General features: G+C 37.7%; 1 protein-coding gene across 2 annotated transcripts in view; it reads left to right on the top strand.

Moving 5' to 3' along the window:
* The window catches only part of MEMO1 (mediator of cell motility 1), a 116,894-nt gene that overhangs the window by 40,197 nt on the left and 55,710 nt on the right, over positions 1-20,987 (top strand). For both annotated transcript variants that reach the window (XM_082745271.1, XM_082745272.1), the window contains one exon: positions 14,144-14,225. In XM_082745271.1, coding sequence (XP_082601397.1) covers positions 14,144-14,225 — 82 coding nt within the window. The remainder of the gene's footprint in view (positions 1-14,143; positions 14,226-20,987) is intronic.

Here is a 20,987-nt window from a genome sequence, read left to right as displayed (position 1 = left end):
GGTGTACAACATAGTGGTTCTATACATTATAAAATGCTTTCTACAAAAAGTGTATGACAGTAATATTGACTATATTCCCTATGCTGTATGTTTCATCCTTGTCACTTCTTTATTTGTAATTGGAAGTTTGTACTGTTGGGTCCATGGTCAAAGGAGCGAGACTGATACAAAGCGAAGGTCAAGCAAAGCTTTATTTCGCGCCAAGCATCGAGAATCAAACTGACTGTCCAGGGCCGTCTCTTGGCAAAGAGGTGACCTCTCTCTGCCTTACAGACTAGCTTTTAAGGGCAAAGGCCATGTGGTTGGGCCTGGCCACGCACAGGTGGCCAATGAGATTGTAACACACAGAGAAAGCTACAGAGTCCTGCTAGGTCACACATAAGTGACCACTTGAATTACAATTTACCCTATAGTAGATATTTGAACTAGCGTCTCACCTTGGTCAGAATTGGCACCCAAAGGGCACCCAAAGGGCACCCAAAGGGCAGGGCCCATACTCCTTGGTAGCTAGGGAGACCGTATGCGCCCCCATTGATTGGATACCTCCACCTGGCCTGACCCACCCAGTTACCTGGGACTGGTTTCCAGGACTTGTTTTTAAGTAAGTTCCCTGAGGGGGTGTGGGGGAGGGTCAGGATAGAGCTGCTCTGGCTAAATGGCCCTTACAGTACCTCTGTAAATCATTTTTTAAAAGATGTTATTTATTTGAGAGAGACAGTGAGAGAGAGAGAGAGCAAGAGCAGGGGGAGGGGCAGAGGGAGAAGCAGGCTTCCTGCTAAGCAAAGAGGCCGATTGGGCACTGGATGACCTGAGCCAAAGGCAGATGACCAATGACTGAGCTCCTTAGGTGCGCGGGAAGTTTGTACCTCTAATCCCCTCCACCCATTTTGCGCATCCCCCACCTCTTACCCCTACGCAACACCAGTTTGTTCTCTATATTTATGAGTGTTTCTCTGTTGTTGTTGCTGTCTGTTCATTTGTTTTTGCTTTTTAGATTCTAAATATAAGGGAAATGATAAGGTCTGGAGTATTTCATATAGTTTAATACCATCTAGATATATCATGTTGGCCGTGAATGTCAAGATTTCATTGTTTTTTTTTTAAAAAGATGCATTTTTAAATTTTTGATTGAGACAGAGAGAGAGGAGAGAGAGGATGAGTGAGCAGAGAAGTTTTATTTATTTATTTTTTTTTAAAGATTTTATTTATTGGGGCGCCTGGGTGGTTCAGTGGGTTAAGGCCTCTGCTTACGGCTCAGGTCATGATCCCAGGGTCCTGGGATCGAGCCCCACATCGGGTTCTCTGCTCAGCAGGGAGCCTGCTTCCTCCTCTCTCTCTATCTCTCTGGCTACTTGTGATCTCTGTCTGTCAAATAAATAAATCTTTAAAAAAAAAAAGATTTTATTTATTTATTTGACAGACAGAGATCGCAAGTAGGCAGAGAGGCAGACAGAGAGAGAGAGAGGGAAGCAGGCTGGCTCCCTGCTGAACAGAGAGCCCGATTCGGGACTAGATCCCAGGACCCTGAGATCATGACCTGAGCCGAAGGCAGCGGCTTAACCCACTGAGCCACCCAGGCGCCCGAGCAGAGAAGTTTTAAGCCAACTCCACTCTAAGTGGGGACACCAACTTGGGGCTTGATCTTATGACCCTGAAATCACAACCTGAGCTGAAACCAAAAGTCATATGCTTAACCGACTGTGCCACTCAGGTATCCCATTTCATTTTTTAAAATGGCTGAGTATTAGTCCACTGTGTATACATACCACATTTTGTCTCTTTTCTTTTTTTTTTTTTAAATGTCCTCTCTGTGAGCGCATTTAATTAATTAATTAATTAATTAATTTTATAAAGGTTATTTATTTAGGGGCACCTGGGTGGATCAGTGGGTTAAGCCTCTGCCTTCAGCTCAGGTCATGATCTCAGGGTCTTGGGATCGAGCCCTATATCGGGTTCTCTGCTTAGCAGGGAGCCTGCTTCCCCCTCTCTGTCTGCTGCTTTGCCTACTTGTGATCTCTCTTGTCAAATGAATAAAAATCTTTAAAAGAAGATTATTTATTTACTTATTTGATAGAAACACAGAGAGAGGGGAGCACAAACAGGGGCAGAGGGAGAGGAAGAAGCAGGCTTCCCGCCGAGCAGGGAGCCCAATGTGGGGCTTGATCCCAGGACCCTGGGATCATGACTTGAGTTGAAGGCAGATGCTTAATGGACTGAACCATCTAGGCCCCCCCACATTTTCTTTATCTGTTCAGTGGTTAATGACCTTTGTTGCTTCTGTATCTTAGTGCAGCATCATTGTTTATGACTTCATGGTATTATATGACTGCACCATGTTCTTAATATTTGGGTAGATAGTATATATACATAGTACAAAGTATGAAAGATACAAAAAAGTACAGTGAAAAGTAAAGTTTCCCTCTACTCTTAGTTTCTGTCAGGATACAGTCACTGTTATCCATTTCTTTTATGTTGGTTCAGAAATATTTTACATAAATATAAACTAGTACATAATCTGTATATGCACATACAAGATGACAGCATATTGTACCTTCTATTCTATACAGTGCTTTCTTTTTCTTCCTTATTAGGAGATCTCCCTTATAATTTCATAAAAATTTCCATCAGTGTTTAACATTGTTTAATCTTCTACTCTATGGATCTACTATAATTTATTTAACCAGGCTTTTTTTGGGGAATTGACACTTAGATTGTTTCACATCTGTTGTTCTATCAGTTCATAGATCTGCAGTCACACTACACATTTCATTTTGTGTAGACCACTGGGCCCAATCACTTTCTGGTTAAATTCTGTAAGTGAAAGCCTTTATAGAAGACCTGTATTACACATAATAAGGTGAGAATGTAGTAATGTCTGTAAATCTGTTTTGTGGTGGAAATATATGGAAAGTGAAAATTCTAATTTTTATCTTAAGAAACTTCTATTTTTTTTAGTGAAAGAAATATTGCCTTGTGTGGGAAGTGTAATTTATCTTAGTCCTGATTTTGTCCAATAAGGCAGACTTGTTTTATTTTTCCACAGATTGTTTTTAGATTTGGTATCAAAATACCCAGATTTACTAGTATCAACTAACTGTTTGTAACCCAAAGAAACATTTAAAAAAAGGGAAAAGAAACACACTAGCTGCAATTGGAAGAAAATGATTCTTGGTTACATATGCATGGAGGAAGTATTGTGGACCCAACGTTAAGCATTTATATCATTTAGGTGGTTGCCTTTTTATGATTCAGGTTCGTATTTCCTCACTAGAGTACTTGACTCTGTGTTAGAGGATAAACATGGTGTATTTTTCCCCAAAGCCTCCTTTTAAGTTGCAAATGGGAACATGGGAGTTTTGAGATTATAGTCGTATTGTATTGTCCGTCTGTTACATCCTCATGAATTTTTAGATTAAAACAGAAGATTTAAAAGAGAATTTGAATTTGTGTATCAACCTATTTTCTAAGAATCTGAGTTTACGTTGTCATCATGGTTGTCTGAGGGGAAAAGCTGGAGAGGCATTGATCCTAATGGGAGGCTACAGATACCATTAAAAATAAACTTATGGAAACTTTAAGCAACGAAAGCCACTTAAGGCTTCAGAGTAGTTTGGAGATAAAAGTTTATGCATTTACGTATTGCTCATTTGTAGATTATGTGATTTCTTTTTTTTTTTTTTTGGTGGCATTGAAAAATCTCAGTTATAAACCTTCCAAGAGCCTGTTAGCTACATTGATTCATATAGCATGGGCAAATAAACTCCTTTATGGCAGTGGACCTCACATTTTTTTCCCTTATTTTTTTAAGTTAACATATAATGTATTTTTTGTTTCAGGAGTACAGGTCTGTGATTCATCAGTCTTATATCACACCCAGTGCTCATTACAACACACACCCTCCCCAGTGTCCATCGCCTGGTTACCCCATTTGCCTTCCTCCCTCCCCTCCAGCTACCCTCGGTTTGTTTCCTAAGATTAAGAATCTCTTAAGGTTTTTCTCCTCCTCTGGCTTAATCTTGTTTCATTTTTTTTCCTTCTCTTCCGCTGTGATTCTCTGCCTTGTTTCTTAAATTCCAGGTATCAGTGAGATCATATGATAATTGTTTTTCTCTGATTGACTTACTTCGTTTAGCATAATACCCTCTAGTTCCATCCACGTCCACATTTTAATATTAATATCAGAGTCACCTGGAGAGCTTGATAAACGCTTGTTTTTGAAAAATGGTTGCCATCTCCAGAGATTGTTGTGACAGTAGCTCTGTGGTAAGACCTAGAGATCTCTTCCTTAAATAAATACATCAGATGATTCTGGTCTGCAGACCTCTTTTTGACTATTGTTTGAGGACCCCCATTAGTTAAAAATCTAATTAAAGGAGCATATCAAAATCTCTAAGATTATAATTTAAAATAGCAGCATGATGCAGAAGAATAGGCTTGATTTTGAATTTGACTTGTCTTCTATAAAGACCTGTGGTTAGTAGTTGTTTGCTAAACATTGGTAATGGGAAATTTGTGGCTGGTAAGAATCATATTGCTATTCCATGGTCCAAGTAAAAAATAAATATCTCAGAAGCCAAAAATATATTTTTCTTAGAAGTTAAATTGCTCTGGTTCAAGAAATAAAATATTTGGCTTTTCAAATGCTAGATGTAAGGACATTAGATTTTAATTTTTATCAAGTAAGGTAGTGGGTTAAATTACTTTCTCTTTCAGAACATTTTTTTGATGAGAATGTTGAGGTTATGGTGCAACAGTCATTGTCATACAAGGTGAATAATTATGAATGGATGCAATTTTGGATAGCATTTTGAATATATATATGGAAATCTTAAAACAGCTCATACTGATTTACATAGTAATTCCATTTTCCGAGAAATTCAAAAATAAAAAAATTTAAATATGAAACAGAGACATATACTACAGAATTTTTTATAATAGTACAGAAAAATTGCAAACAACCTAAACATCTTATATTGGAAAAATATTTAAGGACGAAGTGATCCATTCATGTAGTGAAATGCTATTTAGCCATAAACTATCTTTAAGGAGTTCATCATATAGGGAAATGCTTATGCTATAATGTTATTATGTAAATAAAAGCAGGGTACAGAATTGTAGATCATTTTAAAGATTTATAAGGAAATTTGGAAAATACTAATTTTCAGATTTTTATTATTGTGGGATTGTTGGTTTTTACCCCATAATACGTGTATTCCCCCAATTTTCTATACCAAACATATTTTTTACAATAAAAAATAGCAAACAGAATCAATATTTTGATCCTAAAAAAAGAGTTTTCATAAGATATTACAGCCAGGCACTATCAAGGGATTTAGTCACATCATTTTATAGGGATAAGGAATTTGTTTATCAATAGAAAATAGGAGTAGGAATAGATAATTCAAATTAATGGACTATTAATGGGATCACTGTTAAACCTATTTTCAGACTAAAGTTTTATAAGTGACTTGAAGGGCGAAATACACTGTGATCCATCAAATTTGAACCTTTTTAGGTAGGAAATGCCAGTGAAGTTGCTATTAACTTTGTCAAAATTTTGAGAAACTATATGAGTGGGCTGAAGAGTGATCAGTGATTTCCAGTTGGACAAATATAAGAGTTGGTTCATTTACGTTAAAGGTTATTCATTGAAGTAGTAATTGCCCTTATGCAACTGTATTCTGAACTACAGAATTTAACTAAAAAATATAAATAAATTCTTAAAATGTTTAAATAAATTGGTCAGTAAAAAGGAATCCAAGATATTTGGATTTGGCCTAACCTTTGAGATTTTTGTCAAGGAGAACCATCAGTATTCTTCACAGCAAAGTGTTTTTGGGAGGGTTGATACAGTAATGCTCTAGATAGTTTTGGGTTAGATTCAGTGTGACAATTCTTGTGGTTTCAAGAGCATGTTGTATTCTGTGTGAGGAGTCCTATCACAGATACATAAAAACAAATAGTATCCCTTGAGATGTATCTAAAAATAAAATACTAGGTTTTATTAATAGCATAGCAATAAATTTTAGGTATGTGATCATAGTACAGCATCAATAATGAGAGAAAGAATTTGGGGAGAACTGCAGAAATGTTACTTTTAAAATTAAATGAGATTATTGTACTTGGTAAGCCTTCTCAGAAATACTTTTCATTGTAGTTAGAAGCGGTGGTCTCAAGTGCTGGTTTTTGATGATTTTTTTGCTATTCTGCATTGAAATAAATATCAGAATATTATAGTGAGTATAGTTTATATTGTACCTAAACATCATTGTTGGTTGTGAAATAGTTGCCACTGTGTACATATATGTGAATTCAAGGATCAATCCTGCTTGTATGACTGGACAACTGCAGTCCATTGATGTTTGAGTTAACATGCCATTTAAGGACCATTTACGGAAGAGATTACCATTGCCGTTCCTAGCTGTCTTCTGAAACCTGTGGTTAGTTGGCATCTTGTGACTTTTCTGTAAGATCAAGAAATGTAAGGGGCGCCTGGGTGGCTCAGCGGGTTGGGGCCTCTGCCTTCGGCCCAGGTCATGATCCCAGGACCCTGGGATTGAGCCCCACATCGGGCTCTCTGCTTGGTGCAGAGCCTGCTTCTCTCTCTCTCTCTCTGCCTGCCTCTCTGCCTACTTGTGTTCTCTGTCAAATAAATAAATAAAATCTTAAAAAAAAAAAAAAAAAGAAATGTATGGCATGGGAACGTGTATAGTTAGTTGCTTAAACTAGAGTCCCAGAGGCAATGGAAGAACTCCTTCTTTTCTGCCTCCCTTCCCTCCTTCCCTCTGTTCTTCATTTCCTCCTTCCTTCCCCCCCTCCTTTCCTTCCATTCCTTATTTACTTATTTTTTTTTTTTTTAAGATTTTATTTATTTATTTGAGAGAGAGCATGAGAGGCGAGAAGGTCAGAGGGAGAAGCAGACTCCCCATGGAGCTGGGAGCCTAATACGGGACTCGATCCCGGGACTCCGGGACCGTGACCTGAGCCCAAGGCAGTTGCTTAACCAACTGAGCCACCCAGGCGCCCCTACTTACTTATTTATAAAAGATTTGAGAGAGCGAGCGAGAAGGCGCACAAGCAGAGGAAGGGTCAGAGGGAGAGGGGCAAACAGACTCCCCAGTGAGCAGGGAGCCTGATATGGGTTTTGATCCCAGGACCTTGAGATTATGAACTGAACTGAAGGCAGATGCTTAACCGACCACAGTACCCAGGTGCCCCTAGAGGAACACTTTTAAAAGAAATATTGCATCACTAATTATACACATGGTACAGAGAATGATTTTATGGAAGAACAAAGGGCACCAATGACTGTGAGTTAAAAAACAATTTAGATATCAGATTGTGAATTTGAAGACATTTTTCAGAACCTTTTTTATTATTATGTTCAGTTATCCAGCATATAGTATATCATTAGTTTTTTTAATTTAAACATCTCATTTATTTTTTAATTGAATTATTAACATACAATATTAACATCAGATGTACAACATAGATTCAACAGTTGTGTACATTACTGGATCATCCCCACAGTAAATGTGGTCACCATACAGTGTTATTACAGTATTATTGACTATATTCCTTATGCTGCACTGTTCATTTCCATGACTTACTCATTCTATAAGTGGAAGTTTGTATCTCTCAATCCCCTTTTTCATTAGTTCTTGATGTAGTGTTACAGATTCATTAGTTGCATATAACACCCATTGCTTATCACCACATGAGCCCTCTTTAATAACAAGAATACTTTGAATTTATTTTGCTTTTTAAAATATAAACATGAGTATCAAAATTCATGTTTAAATAAGTTGAAAATAGCTTTTCCAATAAAAAATTCTAAGTGATAAGCAGCCATATGTCCTTGTTTAATTGGGAGCTTTTTTGTCTTAGTGATACATAAAATAATGGTGCATGTTGGTACTGCTGGTATCTTGGAGTCAATGAAATGTGGTTAATTTATTCAGTTTAAAGGACTAAGATTATCTTAAAATTGTACTCATCTTACTTTTTGGTTTTATTTATTTTATGAAGTCATTGTGGTCATAGATAAATGGTATATTTTAAATATCCATTCTTAGTAAACTAAAAAAACCTGACACCCCTGTGTTGGTTCCCCCATTTATTTGAGAAATTTTTACTGGCCTGTGAAATTCAGAGATCCAGCAGCCACAGGTCTCGCATAGGGGTGCCTGGGTGGCTCAGTGGGTTAAGCCTCTGCCTTTGGCTCAGGTCATGATCTCAGGGTCCTGGGATAGAGCCAGCATCAGGCTCTCTGCTCAGCGGGGAGCCTGCTTTCCCCACTCTCTCTGCTTGCCTCTCTGCCTACTTGTGCGCACTCTTTCTCTCTCTGTCAAATAAATAAATCTTAAAAAAAAAGTCTAACAAATTTTAAATTTTCAATTTTTTTAAATTTTATTTTTAGATTATTTATTTATTTATTTGACAGAGAGAGAGAGAGACAGACAGACACACACACACAGTGAGAGAGGGAGCACAAGCAGGGGGAGTGGGAGAGGGAGAAGCAGGTTTCCCATGGAGAAGGAAGTCCGATGTGGGGCTTGATCCCAGGAGTCTGGGATCATGACCTGAGCTTCAGGCAGACACTTAATGACTGAGCTTCCCAGGTGCCCCTTATTTTTTATTGTTAAAGAAAGATTTTATTTATTTATTTATTTTACAGAGAAAGAGTGCTAGCAGGGGGAGCGGCAGGCAGAGGGAGAGGGCAAAGCAGACTTCCCACTGAGCGGAGAGCCTCACAGGGGGCTTGATCCCAGGACCTTGGGATTGTGAACTGAGCCAAAGGCAGATACCTAACCGACTGAGCCACCCAGGTGCCTCTATCATCATCCTCCTCCTCCTCCTCATCCTTTTTGTTGTTGTTGTTGTTATAATTATTATTTTAAAAGATTATTTATTTATTTATTTATTTGACACAGAGAGAGAGAGAGAGATCACAAGTAGACAGACAGGCAGGTAGAGAGAGGGGGGAACAGGCTCCCCGCTGAGCCGAGAGACCAGTGTGGGGCTTGATCCTGGGACCTTGAAATCATGACCTGAGCCTGCCTAACCCACTGAGCCACCCACGTGTCCCCCCATCTCTTGTCCCCCCATATTTTGACTACAGGTTAATTTTTCTAGTTTGAATAGGTTTCACAGAAATGAATGCCAGTAAAATACTAGGTGCTGACAGTGTGCTTTCATTTGGTTTTATATTTTTTGCTTCTGTTTTGTCCCTTGTTACTTTGCCTTAACAAATCCCATGGAATTAAGTTTACTGTGTCAATAGTCAGGTACCACCTAAGGAAGAATGGTATAAAAAATTTTATGACTGTTGGTCATTCTTTATGTGGGATACTTTGAGCCACACTAGAAGGCTCTTCTAACAAAAAATGTCTTTTTTTTTAGCTTGCCTTGGTGTCTGAAGTTTTTTAACTATTAGCCATTCTTTGTGTTTGAGACACTGACAGAAGCTCCATGAAGGCAGACATTGCATTTGTCTTTTTTTTATTGCTATAACTATAGCATCCATTCCACTTCTTGGCACATAAATAGGTGTCCCATAAACATTTATTCAATTAAAAAATGAAGGCAAATCTTATTTATGACATTAAAACATTGTTAGTCATAGTTAAGACCATGATGTGCTAATTTATTTAATAGAAGAGACGAGCTTATAGAACACATGATTTCTGTTCAGAGTGAGCAGACCACTAAAATTTTTTGTTTGCAAATAAGAATAGGAAGAGCAAACCAATGAGAAAAGTGTAGAAAAACATTTTGGCTTACTTCATTACATGTCTTAGAATGGTTCTGTTAACAAGTTGCATAGGAAAAGCAGTGCTGAGGAGGGGTGTGTTTATGTGTGTATGTGTATGTATGTTTAATACCTCTGTAGTTTTGTCACCATGAGAATAAATTTCTTTGTGAAATTGTCCAACTCAAGTAGGATAGAAGCAGAAATGTTGTTAATTTGCATCACAGTAAATACAGCCCATTATTTATTGTCTGTTTCCTAAGGAAGTACCTGAAGCATTGATCCTCTGGGAACCTACTTTTAATATCTTGTCCAAAGAAGTAAATACCCATTTATCCTTCTCAGGGCAAAGTGACATAGCCATTAGTTTCGCTAGGATTTAACAATATTTCTGATTTTTCTGCTCATCAGTATGCCTTCAAATCCAGTGATATTTGAAATACAAATTATATTTTGTTCATCATCTTCATGTGTTAAGGATACCATATTGCCAAGTATCAGTCTCTCTGGAAGAACTCAAATTCATTTTTTAACTTGATATTTTATAGATTAGCAGTTAAGCAGCCATAATAAATAGATATGCTCAGTTGTCTTATTCAAAGACAATTAAGAAACTTGGAGTTTAGCTTTTACCTTACGAACCTTTTAAGGAAATTGGTCCTAGCAATAGAGTGGCTAAATTGGGAGATAATATGTTCTTTGCTTTTATCCATTATTCATTTTATGTTTTGTAAACTTCCTGTATGTAGAAATATTTAGAGCAATACTTCTTTTAAGTTAATGCAGAGTTTATTTGGCAGCTAAAAGTTTACATTGAAAATCTGAACTTTTTTCCATGAGTTACTAATGAGTTTATGTAATATAATGGTTTTTGGAATTGTTCTTAATTTTAAGTTATTAAAATAAACTACATTGTTTGCTGAAATTGGAAGTTTTTTGTACTTTGGCATTTTATAGATGGGCTGTTCATTATAAACTTGACTTGTTTCTGTATTTAGTCCTAAATATATACAGAGGGATAACCAAGTCAGTAGATGTTTAATGTCAGTGGATATCAGGGAAAAACAAATTAGAAGAAATAAAGGGATATTATTTCATACCTATCATTTTGCCAAAAAAATTAAAAGTTCTGTCAGTATCAAATATTGATAAGGATGAGGGGAAATGGGAATTTTTAACCATTGCTGATGTTGGAGAAATATAATTTAAACCAAAACCTCCATTTCAGAAAAACCTCTCTTCAGAGGCAGAAGAGAAAGAAAATAAGCATTGAGCCAGAATGTGAAGCACATCACAGTCAATCTGCTAAGAGATTTCAGAGATCTAAAGAGAGCTCACCCTTTTATATGGCCAGATACAACCTATTACATACATGTTCTCAAGATAAATTGTAAGTAGTGCTCAAGTCAGAGGACTTGATAGCAACATTTCTCACACATAGTTCATTCTAAATCAGTTGGTAATTGCGGTGACCATATGTATTTGTAACTGGCTAAAAATAAACTTGTGTTCTTATGATAGGAGGTAATTTTGCAACTTGGAAGTAGATGATCAGCTAGTTAGGTTCCTGTCTTTCCACAGAAACTGGCAGAAAGGGGCACCTGGGTGGCTCAGTCATTAAGCATCTGCCTTAGGCTCAGGCAGGATCCTGGGGTCCTGGGATTGAGCGCTTCCCTGCTCAGTGGGAAGCCTGCTTCTTCCTCTCCCCCTGCCCCTGCTTGTGTTCTCTCTCTTGCTGTGTGTGTCTTTATCAAATAAATAAATAAATAAAAATCTTAAAAAAGAAAAAAAAAAACTGGCGGAAAGAGGGTGCTATCTCCTTTGGTGCGAATCACATTTCAGAGAGTCCTGGGTTGCTGCTTAGAAGCATTATTTAGAGTAAGCTGTTTACCCAACAAGGAGCTTGAACTCAGGATCCCCAGATCAAGAGTCACATGATCTACTGAATGAGCCAGCTCAGGTCCCTAGAAGCTTATGTAGCTTTTAAAAACATTTACATATATTTCAAGAGATAGAGAAAGAATTTACGATTGCAAGTTTTCTAGAGAAAGTGCTCTAAGACGATTGTGTTCTAAGACAAATCTCTTCCCTTACTTTTATTTTAAGTAGGCATCATGCCCAACGTGGAACTCAAACTTACAACCCTGGGATCCAGAGTCTCAAGTTCCACTGACTGAGCCAGCCAGGGCCCCCATTTTTCCCTAATTTTTAACAGGAAAACTTCTCATTTTTTGCCCTTACACTGATGGGTAAATTGATCTGCCACTTCAGTGGGCAGTTTGCAGTGTTCTGGCGATCCAGTACTTTTATTCGTGGTTAAACCCCAGAAGAACTCTTAAAACATTTTTTCTTTATTCATTTGAGAGGAAGAGAGAGGGAAAGCAAGTGAGTGTGGTTGGGAGGAGCAGAAGGAGAGGGAGAGAGCGAGAATCCTTAGCAGACTCCCCATTGAGCATGGAGCCCGACACAGGCTCTATCCCATGATCCTGAGATCCTGACCTGAGTGGAAATCTGGAGTTAGTTGCTGAACCGACTGAACCAAGCAGGCTGCCCCCAGAAAAGCTCTTAATACATGTTTATAAGACACTTGTAACATTGCATATTAGCAGTGAAACAGTGGAAACAACCAAGTGTCTGTGAAGAGAATGAATAGATAAATTCTGGTGTATTTACACAGTATAATACCGCATTAAAGTGAGTGAACTAGAATTATAAAATCAGCATGAGTACCTGTTATCAGTAATGTTGTGTACTAAATCAAATTATGGAGGAACATGCACAGTATATTTATGCAGTATTTAAAAACATTCAGAACAATACGTATGCAGAACAATGCATATTTTTATGGGTATATACATTAGTAAAAATATAATGCAATGATAATCACCAAAATCAGAAAGTGATTTTGATTTCCCTCTGAGGAGGAAAATGTATAATGAGATCAGCAAGGTTTTCAAGTGTGTCTGTAATATTTTATTTCTCAATAAAGGAAGATCTTAAGTAAAGAATACTAAAATTTAGGTTTTTGGGGTACTGGGTACATGGATGTTTGTTTTATTATTATCTAGATTCTTCTGTAACGTTTAAATATTTTACAATTAAATGCATAAAAAAAGAGAGCCAGAGGAAAAAAGCTAATGGTAAGGATCTAGTAAAAAGGGACAAGTTTGTGCAGGAGAGTAGGACAATTAGAGGAGCAGAGTCCTTGAGAAGACAAACAATGGGACCCAGTGGAGAAAGAATTTGTTTGACTTTTGATAGGAGTAAGGTCAATGTGTTGACACAGGAGAGAAGGCAAAATAAATGGTAAGAAGAGGAAGTACTTCTCTTTTGAATTTAGGGTGACTAATGTCCAGGTTTGCCTGTGACTAAGAGGTTTCCCTAGATGCAGGACTTTCAGTGCTAACACTGGGAAGGTCCTTGGCAAATTAGGGTGGTTGGCTATCTTCTGATTTTCCTTGACAAAATGAAAAACCATGATCATATGCTGGGAGTGAGAAGGGAATGAGGCTTTAAGGTAAAATGAGAAGCTATATGAAGTAATTACCTTAAGGCTGGGAGAGCAAGTTCACAAGGTTAATGTGGTATGATTTCTGAGCTTGGCTAAAGGTCTGCAATTTATGGGTATAATTTTAAAGTTCATATGCTTGTGTTTGTCATCTCATTCAGTTGAACAAGTGAAGATACTGTGTGTGACTGTGGGGGAGAAAGAGGAGCAAGAGTGAGGGCACAGGTAAAGAAATGATTCAGAGTGATGGAACAAGTCTCAGGCTGGGTAAGAGGGGAAGAAGAAAGGAGAGGAAAGATAGTGGGGAAAGTAACTCAGAGTCTGTTGGCAATCAACAGACTTCTAGAAGTGAACTGGGAAGATAGGCAGTGAGGAGAGTGGGATGCTTGAATTGAGATTTTTGACATGGCATAGTCACTGGTTATCAATGTGATCATCAGAGTAGGGCTGGACTGGATAGAAGGAAAGGTTTTGGGCACGGGAGTGACCACTCTGTGGGTGTGATTTTAGTGATTAAGGCAAGTTTTGGTGCTCTGTAAACAGTCACTCAGGTGTTCTCTTTTCATATGCCTAGAGTCTTTTGTTTCTTGTTTTATTTTGTTTAAACAGTGCCTCAAATTATAGATCGTATTGTTGTTCTGGAATGAAGATGGTTGTCAGTAAGTAAAGGGATAAAAGCAAATTTTGTTTAATCAGTACATGGCCTTCTCTATGGCTTGCTTAATAGTTGGTTAAGTATCAAACATTAACGTACAAACTAAGGATCCCAGTGCCCATTAAGCTATTTTAGTCCCAAATAAGTTCGATAAGGATTTTGTGTCATGTATGGTTGTATATAGTACATTTCTCTGCTAACTCCCATTTCTTTCTTTCTCTTTTTATAGGACCGCAGCTGAATGCACAGCTAGAAGGTTGGCTCTCACAAGTACAGTCTACAAAAAGACCTGCTAGAGCCATTATTGCACCGTAAGTTTTAAGGGTCTTTACCAGAATATTTCATATATTAATTATTAATATAAAATAGTATCTACCGATGGCTCTAAAAATTTAATAAATGCTGTATTTTGAGCTGAAGAAATTATATTTAGTCATTTTCATGATTTCTTTGGCTTTAACTCAAGGATAAAGGAATTGGCTATTTTCTCAGGTGCAGTAATTTTAAAATTTATTTTTTGATAACAAAACTGACTTTCAAAACAGAAGGTAATTTGCAGTGTATAAACTTGGTGATTTCAGATTGATATAAATGACTAAGTTCTGTTTTAAATAGTAAAAAGATCTACTTTAATTCAGCTAACTTTTTCCTTATAATGAAAATTATAAATTATAAATTATAGCCTGGGTGGCTCAGTTGGTTGAGTGACTGCCTTCGGCTTAGGTCATGATCCTGGAGTCCTGGGATCAAGTCCCACATCGGGCTCCCATCTCCATGGGGAACCTGCTTCTCCCTCTGACCTTCTCCCCTCCCATGCTCTCTCCTACTCTCAGATAAATAAAAAATACCTTAAAAAAAATAACGAAAAAGATATGTTAGACAATACCATGCAATATGGAATAGCGATCAGATATTTGGAGAAGGGGTAGCTTTTTTTTTGTTTTTAATGAAGAAAATCTGTTTTGTCTTTGAATCTTAGAAGGCATTCTAGAACTACAGGCTAACAAATACAATTAACAGTATGTCTGTAAGTGATAGGAATTCAGTTCATTTTGATTTGGTTTCCAGTGCTAACTTTCAAAACACATGTTAACTGTCTTCCGAGAAGAGTAAAGGTTGGAGTTTGTCCCATTTCTTTCACAGCAGTGTCTTTTATGTAACTTCTGTTGAATTAGGTTTGGTGCCCTGATAAATAAAAAATAGTGAAAATAAAAGCATCTACTTATTGAAGAATATGAGAATTAAATAAGTAAATACAAACATAGAGCCTACATTAATGTCTGTCACAGAACAAGTATTCCATAAGTGTTAGGTAATTTAATGTGCCAAATGTTTTGTTAAGTGGTCCATTTGTGTGATCTGACTTAAACTCATTTAATAGATACAGGAGGCTGACTGTACCACTTACATGATATGTGACATACAAGTAACTTAATCTCTTATGCCTTTGTCTCATTGTAAAATTGGAATATTAATAATACCTCCATGTAGTTTTTTGAGATTAAATGAGTTATTCTTTATTAATTTATAGCATAGTAACTTAAGCTATTATTTATTTAGTCATTCAGCAAATATGTACCCAACTAAATGCCAGGTGTTCTTAATGCTACTTTTTATTTTATTGAGGTTTTTGGGGGAGGTTTTATCTTGTTCTTTTTTGGGGGGACATTTTCCTGTTTTCTCAGTTTGCTTGACTCTGTGTTTGTTTCTATGCATGAGTATTCAAAGAATGGCCTCCTGTAGCAGATGAACCTTATCTTTCAACCTTGCCCTAGCTCTTGGTTTTCTCTGAAACCTTTGTGATGTTCTAAGCAGCCTGATTTATTCCTGATAAGTCCCAGTTGTTGAGAGTGTGCCAAGACTTGTCAGTGTTCTGGGGGGTGGATCTCAAGCAACCCCCAGTTATATAGGCTGATTGGAAGCCAGACCCTCAGGCAGCAGGTTTTAAAATATGTAGGCATATATAGTCCTGTAGGGTTGTAATTGTACACCCTGTTGGCCTCCAGACCAAGTGATCTAAAGGTGTCCTCTGGGTGACAGTGACAAAAACCAGGGCTTTAGATGAGTATATAAGCTCCTTTTTGGAGGTTCTGGCGAAATGTAGTGAGGCTTAGGGAGAGTGTAAAGATGGTGTCCCCTGGCTCCCTTTTCCTGAAAGCACCTCCACAGCCTCCAGATATGTAGCTGATGTGAAGTGTGGTGCTCAGGCTGAAGCTCTGGGCAAGTAAATAGGCCTGTTTCACAGAAAGACTAGGGATGTTTTTCAAAGTACTGTCTCTGTAGTGAATTGTCTCTCTGATTGTTACAGCCCTTTTGGACCCAGGAACGCAGGCCCCCCGGCCACCAGAGCAAGTGATCAGAGTGTCCCCTGTGTAGACAGCATATGCCTGCCAGCTTTAGCAGGCCCATAGGGGAGCACATGGCTCGTGCAGACACAGCTTTCACATAGGCATGGGGGAGCACAGGGGTGGGTTACCCTGTTGGTGCTCTCAAGGCAGAGGGAGAGAACCATAAAGTCCCTGCCAGTGCCTCTGTCCCTGGAGAGAGGTCCAACAGGCCCCTGCCCCTCTGACAGATGCTGTAGGATTAGCCAGTGAAACTCCTTCATGTAGTCTGGGCGCTTTTCAAATTGCTGCTTTTGTGCTGGTTTCCAGGGTGACTAAGTCTGCATGTGAGCCATTTAAGAGAAGTATCTCAGTTTCCTACAGCCCTTTGGGTCTGTATGTGAGCCGTTTGGGTCCTGGATGTGAGCCCTGTTGGTGTTCAAAGCCAGATGTTTTGGGGGTTCATCTCTCTGTTACAATTCCCAAGGATTGGGGTACTTGATGTGAGGTATGAACCCTTACTTCCTCAGGAAAAAAACTGCATTTGTGAGATTCCTCCTGATTGTGGGTCCCCATGCCAGGGGTGGGATTTTGAGGAGACTGCATCTTGCTTCTCCTTCCCAGCTTGGCCCTTTTACCATTTGCTGCAAAATGTTCAGCCAGTTTTCGGGTCTTTTCCAGAGGGGATTGTTCGATTTGTGGCAGTAGATTTGGTGTGTCCATTGGGTGTGAGTTTAGTGTATTCCTCTGCTGCCATCTTGGACTACCTCCCAGTGCTGCATTTTGCATAAACTAAAATTGCTACTTTCATGGTGCTTACATTTTAGTACTTGGGAAACCAGACAGTAAACAAATAATTACAGGCATATATCAAAGATAGTGTGTGTTTGGTTCCAGACCACTGCAATTAAATGAATATTGCAATAAAATGAGTCAAATGAATTTGTTTCCCAGTATGTAAAAGTTATGTGTATACTGTAATGTATTCTATTAAGTGTACAACAATAGCATTATGTCTAAGAAAACAGTGTATATACCTTAATTAGAAAATATTTATTGCTAAAAAACATTATCAGTGAGTTAAAACATTATCAGTTAATCACTGACAATGGATAGCAATAACAAATAATAGTAATAATAATAATTATTATTATAAAGTTTAGACTTTTGCAGGAATTACCAAAATGTGATAGAGACAAGAAGTGAGCAAATATTGGAAAAATGGTGCCGATGAACTTGCTGATTCAAGGTTGCCACAAACCTTCACAGCTTGTAAAAAACAACAATGCAGAATCTGTGTAGCCCAGTACAGCAAAGCACAATAAAACGAGGCATGCCTGTATGTTCTATATCAGGAGCTAATGGATGCTAAGAATAAAAAAGCTGATAAGAGGATAGAGAGTGACAGTATGGGTAGAGAGGTGCTTGTTTAAATAGGATAGTAAAAAAATGTGGTGATAAGGTAACATTTGGGCCTAAATAATAAAGCAGAGAGGTTCTGCCGATATCCAGGGAAAGTGTTTTCAGGTTGAGGAATAGCAAGTACAAAGGCTCTGCAGCAGGATATGCTTAGTGTAGAGGAAAAGCAAGGAGGACAGTGTAGCTGCAGTGACATGTACAAAGGGAAGAGGAGTGGATGAGATTGGCTAGATCATGAGGAGGCTTTGTAGGCTATTAAAAAAACCTTGGTTTTTATTCCAAGTGAGATGGCAACTCATGAGAAATTTTGAGCAGAAAAGTGACATGACTTGACTTAGGTTTGAGTAAGATTGTTCTTGCTATTGTATGGATGGTCTGTTTTGTGGAAACAGTCTAGGAGACTTATTATAATAGTACAAGAGAGAGATGACAGTGGCTTTGGTTGGGGGCTAGTGGTGGAGGTGATGAGAAGCAGTGTACTCTGGATATTTTACAAAGTAGGATCAGTAAAGTAAAATAAGAGTCAGAAATGGCTCTTGAAACTGGAAATACGGAATTGGTTTTATACTGATAAGGGACAGATGGGGTAGAGGTGGGAAGTAGACTTTAAGGTGTTTATGTAGAATTTAGGATTGTATTTTGACCTTTGTAAATGTTGAGATGCATATTTATATATCTGTAAGTGGAGATTTCAAATGGTTAGCTAGTTGTATGAATCTGGAGTACAAAGAAGAAGGGCCAGACTGTGTTGATAAATATATATAGTATATATGGGGTATATATATAGGTATATACATATAGATATATATAGGTATATATGGGTGTGTGTGTGTGTGTGTATGTGTATGTGTGTGTTTGTGTGTATATATATATATGATACTTAAAGTCTAAACAGGCTGTGGTTGCCTAGTGAAGAAAATTTGGACAAGAGAAGAGGTTCAAAGACTTAAGCCCTTAGACAAACTAATTTTATTTAGAGATCAGGGTGAAGATGAGCATTTGCAAAGGAGGTGCTAAAGGAGGAACAGTGGGACAGGAAGAAAACTAAGAGTGAGTGGTGTCTGTAGGAGGCAAAATGATGGAAATTTTTTCCTCAGTGAGGAGAAAATTAATTAGCTGTGTCAAGTTCTGCCAATAGGTCAAATAAGATGAGGATTGAGAATTGAAGATTGGATTTGGCAATATGGAGATCACTGGTGGCCTTGATACAAACGATTTCTGTGGAGATGAAAGCGCAATTGCAGTGGGTTCGAGAATCAGAAAGGGAAATAAAGTGAGGATAGTTTATTTTGTTGTTTTGTTTTAAGATTTTATTTATTTGAGAGAAAGAGAGCATGAGCGGGATGAGGGAAGGAGAGAAAGGGAGAGAGAATCTCAAGCCGTCTCTGTGCTGAGCGTGGAGCTCAACACAGGACTCGATCTCATGACCCTGAGATCGTGACCTGAGCCAAAATCAAGAATCCAACACTTAACTGAGTCACCCAGGTGTCCTGAGGGTAATTTTTTTTTTTTTTAAAGATTTTATTTATTTATTTGAGAGAGAGAAAGGGGAAGGGCATGAGCATAAGTGGCGGGGAGGCAGAGGGGGAAGCAGACTCCCCTCTGAGCAAGGAGCCTGATGTGGGACTTGATCCCAGGACCCTGCGATCATGACCTGAGCTGAAGGCAGACACTTAACTGACTGAGCCACCCAGGTGCCCCAGGGTAATTTTTTTTTTTTTTAAATGAACTTTTCTGTAAATCAAGGGAATGGGGCACATGGAATATGTTGTCAGGTGAGAAATTTTACTTAAGGTGGGAGATATTAAAGTGTTTATAATATAGATGAAATGATCCAGTAGAGGAAGAAAAATTGATGCAGGAATAAAGGGGGAAGTTTGCTTAATCCTTGGTTGGGTGAGAAACAATGGGTTAATAATCATCTCTTTATAGTAACTCATGACATAGGGTCTATGTCATTCTCATCACTTTGCTGGTATTTGACTATTGTAGGTGACCTTCCTAGTTAGAACTTGTTTCAAATGTGGGAGGTATGCTAAATCAACATATAATTAAGTCAAGGTTAGTTATTCATGAAAATGTAGCTAGACTTGTTTCCTTTTTATAGTTAGCTCTAAGTTGAAATTGGCAGTGGCCTGGGAAATGAAATGTTTGAGTCTAAGTTACAAATATATTGATTTGTAAAGGATTTCCAAGTTACCTTAAGTTTTAAAATGAGTATTTGAAAATAGTTTTGGGTTTGGTGTGCATGTTTCTGTTATATAGCAACTTTGTAGTTATGTTTATGCATATATAATGCAGTTTCCATTTTGTTAATGTATGAAAACTTTAAATATAGTCAAGTTTATCTTATTATGTGGTTTCCAGAAGTAATTATTTTCCTTTCCAGAGGAGGTTTTTTGTTTTGTTTTGTTTTTTTTTCGGTTTGGTAGAAAAGCAACAACAAATACTTTATTGTTCTTTAGGCACAAAAGGGTCTTTGTTAAGAACATGCTTATTTAGTAATTAGAAAACTTAAAATTTTAAGATTCTACTTTTATTTCAAATAAACATTTTTTTTTTGAAAGATTGTATTGTTGAGTAATCTCTACACCCAACACGGGACTCAAACATACAACCCTGACATCAAGAGTTGCATGCTCTAGTGTCTGAGCCAGCCAGGCACGCCTGAAAAACATTCTTTAACTTTTATAACATTTAGCTTTCTTGGACCAGCTCTTCTTAGATTTTTGCCTTCATGGGCATAGATCATGTAAAGGGAGCCTTAAATAACAAACAACTCAGAACCTAGACAGCATACTTTTAAAAGTGCTTAAACAGATTGCTTATTTGTATATTGTATATAGATGTAGATTAAATAATGTCATTAAAGAATAAATATTGACCCATAAACCACCTATTGATCAATCTTAATGATTCTCATCTATATGGCATTTAGGCAGGTGTAGTTGGGGGATTAAAAAGAATTTAATTTGATTTAAAAATGTCCTTTGGTTGAATTTAGGACTTTACTTGTCTTGAGGTATAGGAAACAGTATGTTGCCCAGGGATATATATTGAAATAATCTCATGAACTGGAAGTTCCAGAAGCCTTCCTACCATGACTGTCAGACACCTTCATGCCACAATTGTTGTTTATCTTGCAGTATGCAGGAATAACTCAGCAGCCCTTAGAATGGAGCTGGACATTAAGTATGTATCATTTAAGAGACCTCTTATTGAATATAAAAATGTAATCAGATAATTAGGAGCGGGCTTACTTATACTATAAAGCAGATACTATGGATTTTGTAGCTGTCCTCATACATTTAAACTAGAGTTTTATTTTTT

Source organism: Mustela nivalis (assembly GCF_964662115.1).
Source record: "Mustela nivalis genome assembly, chromosome: 8".
NCBI lineage: Eukaryota > Metazoa > Chordata > Mammalia > Carnivora > Mustelidae > Mustela > Mustela nivalis.
The sequence above is the reverse complement of the archived record's forward strand: the minus strand, read 5'-3'. Positions and strand labels throughout refer to the sequence as shown.